This window comes from Colletotrichum abscissum, assembly GCF_030869225.1.
Source record: "Colletotrichum abscissum strain IMI 504890 chromosome Unknown Scaffold_1.1, whole genome shotgun sequence".
Taxonomy (NCBI): Eukaryota; Fungi; Ascomycota; class Sordariomycetes; order Glomerellales; family Glomerellaceae; genus Colletotrichum; species Colletotrichum abscissum.
Window position 1 is genome coordinate 1,458,494 of NW_026849987.1, and position 15,533 is coordinate 1,474,026.

At 51.3% G+C, this 15,533-nt stretch overlaps 5 protein-coding genes across 5 annotated transcripts; 1 reads left to right on the top strand and 4 right to left on the bottom strand.

Annotated features, from left to right (window-relative positions):
- Positions 1-2,453: 2,453 nt before the first annotated feature.
- CABS01_00450 (uncharacterized protein) lies at positions 2,454-2,840 on the bottom strand (the record flags this gene model as incomplete). Its single annotated transcript, XM_060533831.1, has 1 exon — positions 2,454-2,840. One exon carries the CDS (start codon positions 2,838-2,840, stop codon positions 2,454-2,456), a length of 387 nt encoding a protein of 128 aa, XP_060406345.1.
- Positions 2,529-2,915, top strand: CABS01_00451 (uncharacterized protein; the record flags this gene model as incomplete). Its single annotated transcript, XM_060533832.1, has 1 exon — positions 2,529-2,915. One exon carries the CDS (start codon positions 2,529-2,531, stop codon positions 2,913-2,915), a length of 387 nt encoding a protein of 128 aa, XP_060406346.1.
- A 4,836-nt stretch (positions 2,916-7,751) lies between these two features.
- Positions 7,752-9,055, bottom strand: CABS01_00452 (uncharacterized protein; the record flags this gene model as incomplete). The annotated part of the gene is made up of 2 exons (XM_060533833.1): positions 7,752-7,857; positions 8,460-9,055. 2 exons carry the CDS (start codon positions 9,053-9,055, stop codon positions 7,752-7,754), a joined length of 702 nt encoding a protein of 233 aa, XP_060406347.1.
- Positions 9,056-12,318: 3,263 nt separating this feature from the next.
- Positions 12,319-12,504, bottom strand: CABS01_00453 (uncharacterized protein; the record flags this gene model as incomplete). Its single annotated transcript, XM_060533834.1, has 1 exon — positions 12,319-12,504. The coding sequence occupies one exon, from the start codon at positions 12,502-12,504 to the stop codon at positions 12,319-12,321; it is 186 nt and encodes a 61-aa protein (XP_060406348.1).
- A 597-nt stretch (positions 12,505-13,101) lies between these two features.
- Positions 13,102-14,075, bottom strand: CABS01_00454 (uncharacterized protein; the record flags this gene model as incomplete). The annotated part of the gene is made up of 3 exons (XM_060533835.1): positions 13,102-13,164; positions 13,233-13,254; positions 13,843-14,075. 3 exons carry the CDS (start codon positions 14,073-14,075, stop codon positions 13,102-13,104), a joined length of 318 nt encoding a protein of 105 aa, XP_060406349.1.
- Between the last annotated feature and the right edge of the window lie 1,458 nt (positions 14,076-15,533).

Here is a 15,533-nt window from a genome sequence, read left to right on the forward strand (position 1 = left end):
ATCAAGACAGTTAGAACATCGAAAACGAAAGACTAGTGAATACCAACCTCGGAGTTTCGACAAAATTGCAGAGGCCAAGGTGCCATCAAGAAGGAAGCACAAGGAACGACAACTTGAGGGCAGCCGTTTATTGCCAGGAGAAAATTTCAGTGTCGAGACGATGTGAGGCAGCCAGGCATCCAGCCGCACGTCAGCTTCCTACATGACAAGATTTCATCCCATCAGAGGAATTTTTTTGGCAAGGCAGATTAATCGGGCTGTGTATCCTACTTTGGTCGACTTGGTTTACGGCGAGTGCTCCCAATGTAACCTCGAACCAACCAACTGTCAAACCGGCCGCATGCGAGAGACCGTTTCTGCGAACGCAAGAAGCGGTCGTGACCCGAACGCTCCCAATGATCACAGACTCCTGTTTCTCCTGATCGAGTGGCTGACGGCGCTTAATTTTCCCACTTGGCGCGAACGTCATGAACATCCTCCACCAGGCCTGGTGCCCTGCCACGTTGTGCGTGAAGAGCCCCCTTGAGTGTTTCCAAGTCGGTCACTTGACTTTCAGCTCCAATTTCGCCAATGGTTTCAATAAAAGTACTCTGCTGTTCTGCACCGGGCGTGGGTGAAGGCGGTGTGGTCGACGCTGGTGTGGTCGAGTCCTGGACACTCGGCCGCGCACTTGCACCCCGTCGACAGGGGCACGATTGCACCGCCAAATTATTTATTGCAAACCCTTCCACGAAGAAGTTTAGGTTAGAACTCATGTTCGTGAGTGAAAGGATTCTCTTGGAGGAACACATCAAGCTCACACTCACGTCGCGGCCGGAATGCCGATCCCGCGCTCCCCGTTGTTGACCAGGTTGGCGTTCGAGGAGGCCCTCGAGAGGTGTGCCTGCCAGATGCGACAGCCATGCATCAAGCGGTTCGACGAGGCGGGTTAGCTTCCTAACAGTATGATTTTCTTTTCTATTCGATTCGGTTCTATATGGGCTCATAATGCTCTGCTGGTCCTGGGGGTCAGAAAAAAAGGGGGAGGGGGTCGGTGTCCTGCACTTTGGTCCGCCAGCGGCCGCTGCCAACTCAACTCGCAGGAGGAAGAAACTTGAGGGGTACGAAGTGAAGAAACCCGTTGAAATGCAAGCCATGATAATGAGGAATATCAGTCAAGTGTGGCAAATCTAGTACAGTGTCCCAAACCTATTCGCGTCTACGTCTCCAGCGGGGCGTCCTCCGCCATCCATCATTATCCACCAGCGCGTCTCTGGAACAAAATTGCATCTCAAATTTTGCTCCCCTTTGCTTCTTCTACTAAAAACCCATGCAGCTGAAGGATTCCGGCACCCATCATCTCCTTGTCCTAGACTCAAGACAGTAGAAGCGATGCAACTGTGTGTGTGTAAGTGTGTGTGTGTGTGTGCAGCGGAACCCCTGGTATCGATCGCGACCTTGGCCTCAAAAGCACAGAGAAGGCTCTCTAAGTCCCATGCAAAGCTTGTCATATTTCTGTTTTGGGTTTCCGTGGTGATTCTTGTGACAGTTGACGGAAGCGTAGGCTTGGAAGGAGGGTGAACCTCCTCCAGTACCGCTTCATGAGTAGCGGAAAACCCTTACTCAACCCAGTGTCTCGACAAGGCGACAAAAGGCAACCACCAATAGTCTCTAGAGCCTCCGGCTAATGCAATTAATATGATGGATGGCTTCCTTCATCCTTTCCGAGGGTGTGTGGGTTCCAGCACAGGGCCAGACCGGGTGGGCTACCCGGAGGCCAACCCAGGCCTGTGCAGCAGGATATTAGAATACCAACTTCTAACAATGGCTCAAAGTATTGATCCGTGGTAATATTCTCGGTTTCAAATTTTGCACATCTCGTCAGTTCGGTCAGTCTGTACCCTGTCTCGCGTATTCCAATCTCGCCCCCAAGCTGCGGACTCAACACCAACTCACACCTACCCACTCACACGGAGTCCCAAAGCCAAACCAGCTATTCCGTTTTCGTCTTAAAAGTCCAATTGAGCATCAAATTTCCTAGAGCACTGACATGCTGCCAAGCAGGGCCAGCTTTTTGTACTCAATTAACTGACGAGGGGATGCGGCAAGTCGGGGTCCCAAATTTACCATGCTAGCTTAGAGCGTAGGCTACAGTTACCTTAGATATACGGAGCTGTGACGAGGTCTCTGTGAGTTGCAATGTGCTTGAAAAAGGTTTATTCTAGTATAGGATAAGTTCCTCCAAGTGAAGTGAAGAAGACCAAAATCGGCATTGAATCCCAGCAACTCCATCGCTGCCCTCGTAACCTGACCACCCTTGTATCGCCCTGTTATCCAAATTTCTGAAATTCACCCTCCAGTTCTGACCAATCTCGAAGGCCAGTCTACCAATATTCTGTTATCGTACGTTCTTGCTAGAATCTGTTTCTAGTCGTGGTGTCGTGCTTGACGTGTTTGTCGACATGACGAATAATCTAGCTCCTCTGACCGCCAGCGCAGGCCAGAGAACCGCATTTGATTTTCAGGGAGATCTTTCCGTAGTTTGAGCCATGAATGATGATCCCACCATTGTGGACGGAGAGAGCTCGGTGGTTGCCCTCAGGAGCGCCCTCGGGATCGTCACCGCCGTCATGTTCAACGGAAGGCATGAGGGCTTCTGCAGCTGCTCTCATGTTCTCGCAATCGACGCAGGACTCCTTGTGGCGTTCAAGGTAGTGGCCAGTGTTGATATGATATCTTCCGCAGGGCGCCCGGCCTGGCGGTCCGTGATGGTAGAAGATATGGCGACGGAGGCTACAACCTGCGCTGGGCTGCCATCGGCACCTCTGATCGGAGCATTCTTGGGAGCTTCGTTGCGACATGTTGGCTTGGAGAGTCTTTTGGTGGACACGGAGGCGAGCTCAAAGCAAAGTGATAGAGAGTCTGAAGATGACTGAGTGTTGATGAACTGCTTTCAGCTAACCTCAGACGAAGGGCCCTGCTGAGTTATATGTTTGTTTCTCTATGCCTCTGAGAAGACTGAGCTGAGATTAAGCAGCGACTTGAGTTGGGATCGGGCTGTTGTGGTGAGTCGTTGCTCGAATACAGGATAACAAGGCCCTGGGCCTGCTCCGCGCGGAACGACCATGCTACGACTTGGGATTCGCCTTTCTTTTTCATCACACCCAATCTTCCAAAGGTTGTTCCCCTGATCAAAGCGTAAATTACAGACGCGACGACGTCGTGTGGATGTGAGTACCTCCCATCAGCTGGGCCCCCGGCAATCCTAAGATCTACGTGGCTGTAAATTCTGGGGATTAGAAGCTCGTCTCTACGGATACACTCTACGGATACACTCTGTGGATACCTTGGTCTTCCAACGGTAGTTGAGGAGACTGGTGGGCACGCTGCTTGGCGTGATGGTGGGTTTAATCTGCCTGGCACCAGATCAATCCGAGCAACTAGAACTTAGCGCAAGTCACAACTTGTTCCAGAGTATCTCCAAGTCCGACCAGGTCCTGGGCCAGGTATCATGACAGCAGTAATGGAAGCCCGACAGGGCCTCGCCCCTTGGTTCCTCGGGTGCGCGGCACCACCCAATCCTTGTTGACTCGCATCTTGTGGTGTGTCAAATTTGCGTCGGCTCCGAGCCAATGCAGATAACTACGAAGGTAGATCCTCCGACGTAAAAGCAAATCAAGCTCTACGGAGTACAGCGGACGAGATGCAACTTCGTCTTTGACACCTTGGGGTGAAAGACAAGATGTGAAGGGAGTGGGGTTAGAGAAGAGAAGAAATGACTCTGCACTCTAGGGTAGGGGCAAGTAAATACGGAACAAGGGATTGGCAAAAGGGAAGGGAAGAAGGGGAGAAGAGGCTTCGGTGAGAGACATATGGGTTACCTAGGAGAGAGATTGGGGTGTCTGCAAACTCCCCGCGCTGACGCGCCGCGTCGAGGAGCGACTAGCGCGGCGGCCTTGGGATGCGGTGGGGGTGGGAGAGAGACTGGGGAAGAGAGTGACTGGGGTGAGACAGAGAGGATCTCTCTGGGGTGTCGAAATGTATCCGTTGGATGAAATGGAGACGTTGGAGCCGTTACACGAACGGCTGAAATGAACTCTGTCCACCCCCCCTCCCCCCGGTTTTTCGACCTAGAAGCGATCGCTTTTCCAACTCGAGGGAACCGCGTCACTTGCTTGTGTGCACAATTCCATCGTCGCGGGACCTGACTTTTCTTTTTCTGCTCGTCTGGAAATGATCTGCGCAATGGAAGTCTATCCTGCAGCTACGGGCCACAATGGGTGTTGCGTTGCCAAGCCCCTCCAAATTATGTTCTCGCAAAATCTTGACTCTCCGCTCCTTGTCCTTCCAAGCACGCCAGATTGTCAAGCCCCTGCGGTTGCTGAAATGGGATTGACTGCCAATCTGCAAGGTACTTTTCCGACCTTGGTGATGCACTTCGTAGAGACCGCTCTTCGTCGCACGGCCTCATACTTTCTTGGGCGTATGCTGATCAGTTCTCTCTGTGGCTCGACCGAGTTTCGTCTTCTGGTACCTCATAGAGAGATACTCTCATACTGTGAGATAGTAAGAGTTTGAACTAACCAAAAACATAATCGTAAGCGCCCCTTGCCTTTGAGCTTGGTCTTACTCACCTACCGTACGGAGCATTTCCAGAGCGGGTGTACTGGTAGGGAATCGGAATCGACAGGCTGGGGCATGGAAAGATTGACCCGCCACTGGTCAACGGTGCTCCCATATCCACGATTTTCCCAACGACAACGGCACGGACACACAGACGGCACTAACTTAGTCTCCATTCAATACCGCACACAAACGGGTTCCCGCGGATACTTGCATACTCTGCCTCCAGCGGCGAGACAGCTTGCTTGACCTGGCGGGGGTCATCCAAAGACCAAACTGATAATTTGTAGCTTACGGAGTACTTGGTCCATGTTTTGCTACCTAGATAAACCAAACCTAAAGAGGCGCCAGCATAGTGAAGTCGAAGGGGTTCCGACATCGAGAATTTACATGAGTGTCTGCTCCTCGGGGTGCCTTGCAGGAAACGTGATACACTATCCGACTATGGGCTTCTCATGTATCCACGGCAGGTCAAAGCGAACTCAAGTGAATCTCTTTTGAAGTATAGAGTCCACCGCACACGCCGTCATCTGACAACCAGGATATATTGGGAAACTTGGCACAGGCACCATCAACGCCAGTGGGGGTGTCTTCTTAGCCAGGTAGACGGCTAGGGTCTTCATGTCACTTGCAAGTCACGGACAGGGGGCGTTGGGTCTTGAGCGAACCAAAGTATTGACAGACGGTTTCTTGCTGGATCTGGGTCGTCTGGGGCTTTCTAGAACATCCAGCACGTCACCCATGCTAGCGTCACCTACCTACGTTGCCTTACCTTAGCTTTGGTCTGTCAACTACGGTTCCGTATCCATACATGTTACCTTAAGATCCAAACAGATCTCCCAAATTTGGCCAGTAAACATACGCTGGCGGGTGTTCCTTGTAGCCTATTGAGAACTGGACGGGGCGTGGCACGATGAGCAGCTCCCATTCCCGGTCCGCCCATTCCGTATAGCGCACTGTACAGATCCCGGGCACTAGGAAGCCTTACCCGTGCTGGTTTCTCTGGACCGCCCACATGCACCGCACCACACCACACCAGCGGCAGCCGCGATGGACACGGGTCCAAGAAGATCCAGAGGATGGAGCTGACGCCAATTTCCCTTCTATCCGTACGGATCTTCAAAGATTTTCTGCTGGAATATGCAATGCGAGGTCCGCCTGCGCGGACAAGGGTGTCAGACTCGTCAGCTCTCACATACTCCCTCAGTCCCAATATGCACGCCAACAGGGATCCAAGAGACCCAACGTCTCGATCCCAGTTCCGGCACACGGAAGCCATTACCCGTCACCAACAGCAAGGTAGCTAGTTCGATCAAGTTCTCGTATCTCGACATTCGAAGGGGGCCCTCTCTTGTCCTCTGTGCCAGGAGCCGCCCAAACACCTCCGATGTAGTCGGTACCGAATGCGCTTTCTGCTGCTTATGAAAGACTCAGGATTGGCGTGAGCCGAAGCGAGCTTAATTAAACGACGTCCAAGTATATCACACATGTTCTCACGAATATGAGATTAACGCAGCAACATGAAGACGGCCTGTCTACCCCAATTGTCGGATCATTTTGAATCAGTAGGCTGCGCAATACTCTTTAAGGAATATTCAGGAGGAGTCTGGCCTGCCAAGCCGGCAGTGCCGTTTTCTTCTACGCCGTCCGGCCACTATACAGCGAACGAGACTTAGAATGTCGGATCTGTGACGCCTTCCGAGGCTACTTGGCGCGTCGACCACATTGTCCGTGCCGGCGTCATCCCGCCGAGCTGATCTTCTTGTTGCCTGCTCCAAGAACTCCCGATGCGTTGAATAAACTCAGTCACGGTTGTACTATGATGGTAGAGCTCAACAGAGCCTCGCAGCCAGGGTGTTGAATGGACGCTGGGACTTGCTGGGCAGCACCTATGGCCCGGGCGATGGGCTACTTCTGTGCAGGACACGCGGCTTCCAGGAGCCTCTCCGCCCGCTGCAGCCGTAGAGGCGTAACTCATGCAAGAGAATTGGCAGACACAACAATTCCCGAGATCGCCTTCGGCTCACTCTGATGTGTGACATGCCGGCTCCGACATGTCAGACAAGGGGGGGGGACAACTTTTGATTTTGTCCACCCCCCCCCCCCCCCTTGTCAGGTCAACCCTGCAGACTCGGCCCTCCAACAGCTCATTGGATATGACGGATGATAGATTGGCGGAAACCTGCCGCCAAGCTACGAACCCCTGCACGTCGGGGCTAGATAAGCATGTCCTCATTGCTTTTTCTCCCGAGACTCGCCAGGAGCCAACGTAAGGTACTCCGGAGGCCGCAAACCACCTCAACTAGCGTCCTGCGCCGTTGGCCAACGGTGGTATCCACCATCCTTTGTCTTCGGCCCCACTCCGGCTCACGGCCTTCGGCCGGCCGTCGGATAGGCTGTTCCGCTGAAATCGGGATCAATCATCTACCGTGTTTGAACTCGCCTTTCTGCAGGAAAGGTCTTGTGAGCATATGAATCAAGAGGAATGGCTTCGAAATTTGTTGAGTTGACCGTTGGAATCGCGTATCCTAGCGAATTTTATCGTGAAAAGGCCTGCTGTCTCCGGAAGGCTGCCAAGTATCATGCTCTCCAGGTCATGCAGCTAAGACGCGAGCGGGGACTTTCTTTTCCTCTACCCTGAAGCTTACAGGTTGTCTCGAGAACACGTGCTAATGAGGTGTGCGTAGAAGATACACGCTTCTCTCCCTGCCAAGACGGCTCAACCTGGTGGCCAGGTACGGACGAATTACTAGGCAACTAGCCAGGCATGTGGCGTCAGATAAACCTTAACTCTTTTGGGGCTCATCGGAGCTATGGATATCACTTGAGATGGCATCACGACAGCTCCGGCTTAGATTATTCCAAGTCGAAGTGCCGTTGCAGCCCTCAAACGGGGTGTTCCTGTCTGTTCAAGCAGAGGTCATCAATCACGTCAGCTTCTGGATCACGACTTAAACTCTATCATCTGGATGACCTGCACTGGAAAAGAGGCAGGAGAATGAAAGAAAATATGTCTTACCTCACGGCCTCCTATCAAACACAATCACGACTCGAGGCCGGGCGAGAGGATTGGATAATATGTATGAGATCCCAAGTCAATGACGCATTCTCCATGGAGCCAACGGATCACCTGGCCTAGCCTCGCTCATCTATGGGTAGTTGGAGTCCGATGCAGGCAGCCGACGTGGCAGCCCGGCCCGCTCCTGGCTGGCCTCCTCGAGGTAGCGTGCGCGAGGCAACGCGAGTAGAGAACGGCTGCCAAGAAGTCAATGAACAATGGATCCAGGAATATGTCTTACCTTACTCGGACATGGTCAGCAAGGCGTCAAGCGGGCAGAGCTTGGGGAAGCTCTGCTTGGTCCGTGTCCGAATTGCTGGAGATACTTCCGGATCACTGGCTGACAGGGGATACCGTTGCATAGATGGGCCATGGGCGACAGCAAGAAACAATCCTCGGACCGCTGCACTCTTCATCTTTCGTGCCTTTCCATTCCAAGGATCTTGGTTCATCGCAACTACCCGTAGGACACTACCTTGAGCTTAGTCTCCCTTTCTCTGCTAATTCGAGGGATGTGCACCACAGGGAATCAATCTGTCCCAGGGGAAGTGGTCGATACTTGACACAATGTTATTGAGTGTTTTCTATTGCAACAATAAATCTACTCCCAACTTTCAAGCAAAGCTCTTCTACCCAGAAAAGTAATTGGATTATCCCGGTGGACCACATCCCTGAAACCTCTCCGTGGTCAGGTCAGTGGCCTTCTCCTCAAGGCAGCCGCTCGTTCATCGTAAACCCGGGGCTAGGATATCTCCTCAATGATGGCTCATGGCAGAAAGAGTCATTGAGCAGTGCTTACTATGCGTTTTCTTCTTCGAAATTAACTGAGTCGTCACAAGTGTACGGGCAATAGTATGTGGAAGTGTTTCCAACGTTGCCATTGCCAACGCCCATGGGTTGTCCCATTGCGTTCGAGAGGATTGTGTTCAATAAAGTTGGCGGCACCTGAGATTCGAAGATGCTGTCGATTAAGCCAGTCCAGGTTCCAGTATCAACAGGAATGACCGAGTCTAAATTGGCTGAGAGGAAGGTCCGTCCTGCTTGACTGCAGTCTGCCGTTGGAGGAGCTGTGTCCAAATGTCGTGGGTCAAATCCTTCGGCTGTGGTTGACTCCACGTGAGTCGGGTCAATGAATGCTGGAGAAGTATGAAACTCTCTCTGAAAGCTTTCTGATTCGGTTTCCGAGTCGTTCTGGCTTGCGAGATGGCCACTGCGAAGACATTTGCATGCCTCGCACTGTGTCTTATGGCGCTTCACGTTGTCTGCCCTAGGCTTGAGCCATCCACCGCAGGGCATTTTAACGCGTGCTGAATGAACGGTCTTGGTGTGTCTCTTGTGGTTGCCTTTCTGAGTGAATGTCTTGCCGCAGCACACGAGTGCCTTTTCAGAAGTCATGGTGATTCCGGCTGTCGTCTTGGGTGGTGAAACGCAGGTCTACAGAAAGATGGTTCTCTCCAATGCTAAGGCATTGGGGAATGAGCAAAGAAGAGAATGAGTGCCCACGTCTACTTCTCATCATACTTACTTGAAGAAGCGGCTCGTATTTAAGGTGAGCGGGGTTGGAGCTTTCAGTAGTGCGCATGAGGAAAACAAGGCAACGAGTTGAAGGCCCTCCACAGCTCGTGGATACGGATAGCAGTAAGTTTCGTGACGCGGAGTCATAGCTTTTCCGAAGCCTTTGGGGTCAAGTCGAGTCGTGGTAACTTGTCTGAATGGGACAAGCTGTAGAGGGCGGAACGCCTGGCAGGAGGCACGGTGGAAGCTAGCCAGGCGAGAGACCGTATGTGGTGAAAGCAAAAAAGGAATGTGCTTAGATACAGCTACCGTATGTCGCCGTCTGGGCGGAAAAGCGGGCGATAAAATCGGTAAAGTGATCTTAGCATAGGTACCTATGATGCCCAGGAGGCACGACTGTACCTTCCAAGCGAGTATCGACGCACCTCCAAAGGCTGGACTGTGCTTGGATTTGTAGGCGAGTAAGACGGTCGTCACCAAATATAGATGAGATATGGGAAACCGTTTGGAAAGAAACGGTAATCCGTCTCTCGTCTCGCTTCTGAGGAATGCGGCTGCCGTTATTCTCGCCATTACGAGTCGACATTGTAACGCCAAATGAATGACGGGAGCCAAGCCAGACGACTGGAGTCGATCATCAGCTGCCCATTTCAGGCATCAAGAGCAGGAAGCTTCGAAGGCTTGACATGAGGCTCCGGACAATGGTCGCCGAGAATACGTAGAAATTTTCATAGGGTAAATAATATTTGTTTAGGATGGAAATCAAACATACGGTCGTATCGGGTAGAATGACGGGCAAGTTGTCGAGGTTATCTTAGAAACGGGGGCAATAGCTGCTGAAGCCTTTGCTGCTTTCCGGTCCGGCACTGTGGAAATCCAGTTCATCCCCTAATCATTGACGTACTCAGAGAATAGCTCCTACTCCATTCTTACAGTGTTCTGAGAAAGCTTGAAAGTGAGGCGAGACACAATGCCAGCCCCCACATCTTGCGAACACACTCTCCTCACGCTCCATCCCGTCCCTAAGCTAAGAGACTAGCTGTTCTACTTCAAACTAACGGGCCATAAGCGGGGGCAGTCCAGACTTCGGAGCTAAAGAAGCAATAACTAAGGAAGCAGTATTGCGAAGGCAGACAGGACGCTGCAGGTGCTCCCAAAGAGACCATCATCTGACTGACGATTTCGTCCTAAGGGGTAGAGGTCGGCCAAACGATACCAGCATGGGTTCATCCAAGTGTCTAACTTTGAAAGTATCTTATATGCCCCATAGACTTTTACTTTCTCATCTGGGCTACTTCTTAAACAAAAGAGAAAAAAGAGTGTATGCCCCTGAAAGGCTGCTGTCGGACTTTGCGATACCGTAATGCGGGAGAACGACGAGGAATGACGGGCTGATGGTCTGTGGGTCTACGGAATGTTGGACAGGTTCAGCTCCTTTCTGGACTCTGATCAGCACACTAACGCGGGTGATCCCGAACGATAGGGCCTCTTGAGCCTTCATGTAGCCTCAAGTCAGCAGCACTCGACAGTAGCCAAGACGAAAGCCATATCAATTCTCGAATTAGGGGACGATGGTGTAGAGGACTGGTGGAGAATAGTCGCGTCTAGCTTCGTTGCAGCCTGCTGATGAAGAGTGCCTTCATCATGGGTGAGACACTCAAATTACATGGAACAGGGTGCAGCTCCCTTCCCCTTTCCCCTTTTCTGATATCTTCTTCCGTGGCTCTTGATTCGCCCGATTCCGTGCCGCGGCAACACCACGGACTGACCAGCCCTGTGTGAGAGCCCAAGAAGACGACAGGTCGGTGCTCCCGTGGCGAGCCTCCCACAGTGACGTATGAAAAGCTTATTCCGCTGTTGACAGATTGATGATGCCTCACTTGGAGGTAGTGAAGGAGTTGGCCACCCACGGGCACATCAGTCCAGTTGCTTTCGGATCAACCACACACCTCCTTTCCACGATGAACTGTTGCATCTTGTCAGCTTGCTTCAGACCTAGCGGTAACTACACTGTCACTTTACCTAAATGGCGACGTTCTCAGGTCTGACTCGCTGTTTTCTCTGTCTGTTTTCTCACCAAGCGAACAGTTATTCATTGAGTGTCCATGTGAGGCTGTCCAACCAATACTACTGCAGAATCGAACGAGACAGACTCTCGCTCTTATTCGAGTGAGAAACACATCTCAATTTGCCCTCCGTTGCTTGTCATCGTCGTGAAGCTTGATAAATAGTTCGTGAAGTCGGTCAAAGACGAAACCTACGGATTACGCTTGTCGCTAGTGGAAGGACTCGCACGATTTCGGGCCGTTTGCGGCTACCCACGCGAGCCCAACGCGCACTCACTCACTCCAACGCGACAGGCTAAGACTAACTCTTGCATCGTTACAACGTTGTATTTGAGCTTATTTGAACTTCATTGCAAGATTAGCTAGCGCTTGTTTGGCTGAGGCAGACGCTATCATTACTGCGGCACAGACGTGGTCCTAAGAGCCGACCGGTCCGACCACGACGCCGCTAGCTAGCGAAATCAACATCGATCGCGCCAACCATGAATTGATAGATGAGATGGTTGGTCCTATATTCGCATTGACAACATTCTTGGGTCTTAATCTTGCTGCCGTGGGGTATGCTTGTAAGGAGGTAGAGACATCATCCTCTTTCCAAAAGAAAGTGGTAAGCTGTCAGTATGTCACTGAACCGATTTGATACCTCCTAGGGACCGAACCTATTCTTTTGAAGCTGCGTCGGTAATGTTTAGTGGGTTTCCAACTCGATCCGTGCTCTCCGCTGAGGGAAGGTTCCGAAACCCGGGGGACTGCCGATGCATCTCCACAAGTGATCGGACATTGTCTCCACTTTTACCGGTAATTCGGACCCGTTGCAATCGGCGTTACCAACAAGAACATATGCGCCACGAAATCTTCACAGAACGTCATTCCACATGCCTGATACACCAAAATGATCCTGTCGCTGCTTGTTCATTCCAATTCTGAAGAAAATTACCTTTCAGCTTCTATAGTCAGAGCTATGTGCTCACATGGACCGGACTGGACTTGAAACCTGGATGGGCTCCTATGGGCTTCCACGATCACCCGGCTATTCGAGATGATAGTGAGGGTTTTCCAAAGAATAATTGCGAGTAGCTAGCCACATAGCCTATAGGCTAGGAAGCAACATGTTCCGGTAGCCCATATTACCCATCGGCTGCATGAGCTGTATCCAATCGAGCTACCCACAGGAGCGTAGATCAGACTTCCATCGACTTTGTCGCGGTTGATCAATGTAAAAGAACGCGCTTTGTTCCGAGTATACTTCATTTCCGTGAGCATCACGCCTCGTAGACTTACATTATCCAAAACACAAATCCGCAGATGCCCAAACTTCAGTCGCGAGACTTCGATGGTTTTGGCAGAGCCCCCAGACAATTGAGATGGAACCCTAGACAGAGTTGAGGCATCGCATAACTCTGTCAGATCCGCCGTGTCATGTCGAAAACACCACTCTTGGCCTAGAGGTCACAAATCTAGAGAGAACCCACCAACCGCTTGATTCAAGATGACTAAGAACCATAGAGCCACCAGGAACATAGAGAAACTGCAATTCGTTGTGCACCAAGCTATTATAGTACGGAGTCAGTGCACCTGGATAGTTCGAGTCCAAGGCCATCCTCTGTGACGCGAGCTTGGTCACGTTGCATCAAGACTGTCCTTTTTGAGTGCCAAGTGACCTTTTCAGACAGTCGAGTGCTTCTGATTTCGGTCTGAGAGAAAAGACCTGGCGTTTCGGTAGCATTACCGCCATGATTCCATTACGGCGACCTTGGCCTTCAGTAATATTCAGCCCGTGCAAATCATCATCTCCCCTAATCAACTTGCACCAGATCCCACCCTCTGCTGGGTTTCTCGAGTATAGAATCGAGGTAGGAATCACGCTCTATAGCTTTTGTCTCGAAATTCGACATCTCGGTCGCTGAGATCGTACGGCGGAAACTGTCGCATCAATAAGTGTTAGCCAAATAGCCCCACATCCAGCTAGAATATTGTGACTGCATACTTACTCCAGACATTGCCGCAGGACCGCTGTCTTGATCAAACAAGCCCCGACATCACAAAAAAAAAAAGTACTTCTTTCTGATCGCAGGAAGGTTGAACAATAATTTCGAGGTATCGTAATGTACAAAGAACGCCTTGTCGTTGAATCCGAGGGGCAGCTGCGACACATATGTATCCAAACGTTGGTCGCCTTACGACGCTGACTCATCACACACACCCTCCACGTTGTTTGGGTTCAGGCGACCACCGACCATTCCCAATGGAGCCAATCTTTCAATCTAGCCCAAAGACCCTCTAACCAGTGGTCAAAACTTCCCGTACGTATCGTTTCTGTGCCGAGGGCTGATTGCTCTGGTGGACAAGCGTGACAAGGCAACTAAGATGATGGATCTGAGTGGATACTTCTTGCGCCGGGATCCTGTGGGGTTGTCTGCACGACATCAACGATGAGCGTTTTGTTCTCCACAACAGTTACCAGTGGAAGGGGACATATCCGTATTCGTACGTTTGTTACTTCGTCCCATGTACTAATGGAACCAGTCCATGTGAAATCACCGCCAGGACTATCAAATCGTCAGAACAAGATTATCATTATGATCTCGGAGGGGAACTCACAATCCGTATGGGTAGGCGTAGATCGTGTCCAAAACCGGGTCATGGAGCGGTGCGTTGACGCCAACATCGTACGAAGTGTCTCGCGTCTCATTCTTAGGGGCATGTAGGTAGACTTCGTTAGGGGTGACACAGCCCGATAGCTCGTTCTGGGCTGGGGTCCCGTCGACTGCGCGTGCTATGATAACTTGTTGTACATGCTGACTAAGACGCTCTGACCGACGGGGCTTAGTCATGCTTGGAACTTTTTCAGTACCGACAGGCTTTCGGAGACACGCGTGGCACCTTTGCTGATGGCGTCTGATGTTGCAAGAATGACCTCGTAGAAGCTTTCCGCAACGCATTTTGACTAGTGGACCGTGCACAGCTCTCATATGCCGCTTAAGGTTGGCTTTTGTTGGAAAGGGCTTTGAAGTGCAGCCAAGTGTCACGCACGGGAAGAACTCATGGGCAAAAGTTGCCATCAACGGCATTGCTTCCAACGTGGCCATTGCGACTCTAAAGATTCCGTTTCGGATTCTCTGTCACACGCTGGGTCAGTCGAGCTATAAGGAGTGTTTAGCATTCGTTTCGTTGAGAAGAGTTGTGTTAGCAACAGGCGGTCGAGGTCGTGAAGAGATATGTATATTCGGAGGATATCGAGAAAATGCAGAGGCGACGTTCCGTTGATGAGAGCTGTACGCCGCAAGAGAATCAAGCTGTATAAGGGGTAGCTGGAGACACGTGCCCAAATTCGGTCTGGAGCTGTACGATTGTTACCATTGAACTTTTGACGAGGACGCTGGCTACCTAAATATGGACAGAGTCACAGAGGTCAGTTCCAAGGGCGAACCACTCGCCACCTAAGGCACATGCATTAGCACGGTTGCCTGAGAAGGCCTGCGAGAGCCTCAGGCTGGTTCGCGAACCAGTCGCTTGTGGCATCCTGGGGGACTTCCTCTTCGCCCACCCCAAGTTCCCGTCTATTTCATTCTTCCCAGTCCAAGTCACAAACGGCTCATCGAACCAAGAAGCCGGCACCTTGGACGATGATTCGAGCCAGCTCCCTGCCATGATGACCTCCCGGCTGACCTAAGGTAAGTCAACCTTCCTTAACCCCACCTTCAATTGAAGAGGTATCTAGCCTGACGAACTGCGGCCGTTGCAAGGAGTTGTTAGAATTGCATTGAACGTTCGGCCGGGCAAAGTTATCGCAGAACTTCGAAGTGCAAGCCATCGCTGAAGTTTGCCTGGCACGTTTTGTATACCTACCTCAAAGCACTTCCATTGCGACCCGTTTACCTCTATCATCAGTCAACGACCCAAACCCTCTTCTATCTCCCACATGCATGATGGTTATCACGATGCCAGTATGCTCTTACGGTAATATTTAAACCCCTTCACACTATGTTGTTCCGATCATGGACACGATATGATTCATTGTGAAATCATGGCGAGAAGGGGTTTTACCTTGTACACTGCACAGCGTTCACTTGATTACTTTGCTTTGGTCCAGAATGGATGGATTCAGGAGTGATACTCCGTTGACAACATTGGAGCGTGGCAATAGGAATCGGCCTGGAAGATCACTTTTGGAACCATCATTACCTTGGAATCTACCGTTCAAGGCGTAAGTGCACGAGATCGATGCAGAAATGTAACGCATGCTTCTTTGCACATTTGACCTGACTTGCCGTGAGAGCAATAGAATGACT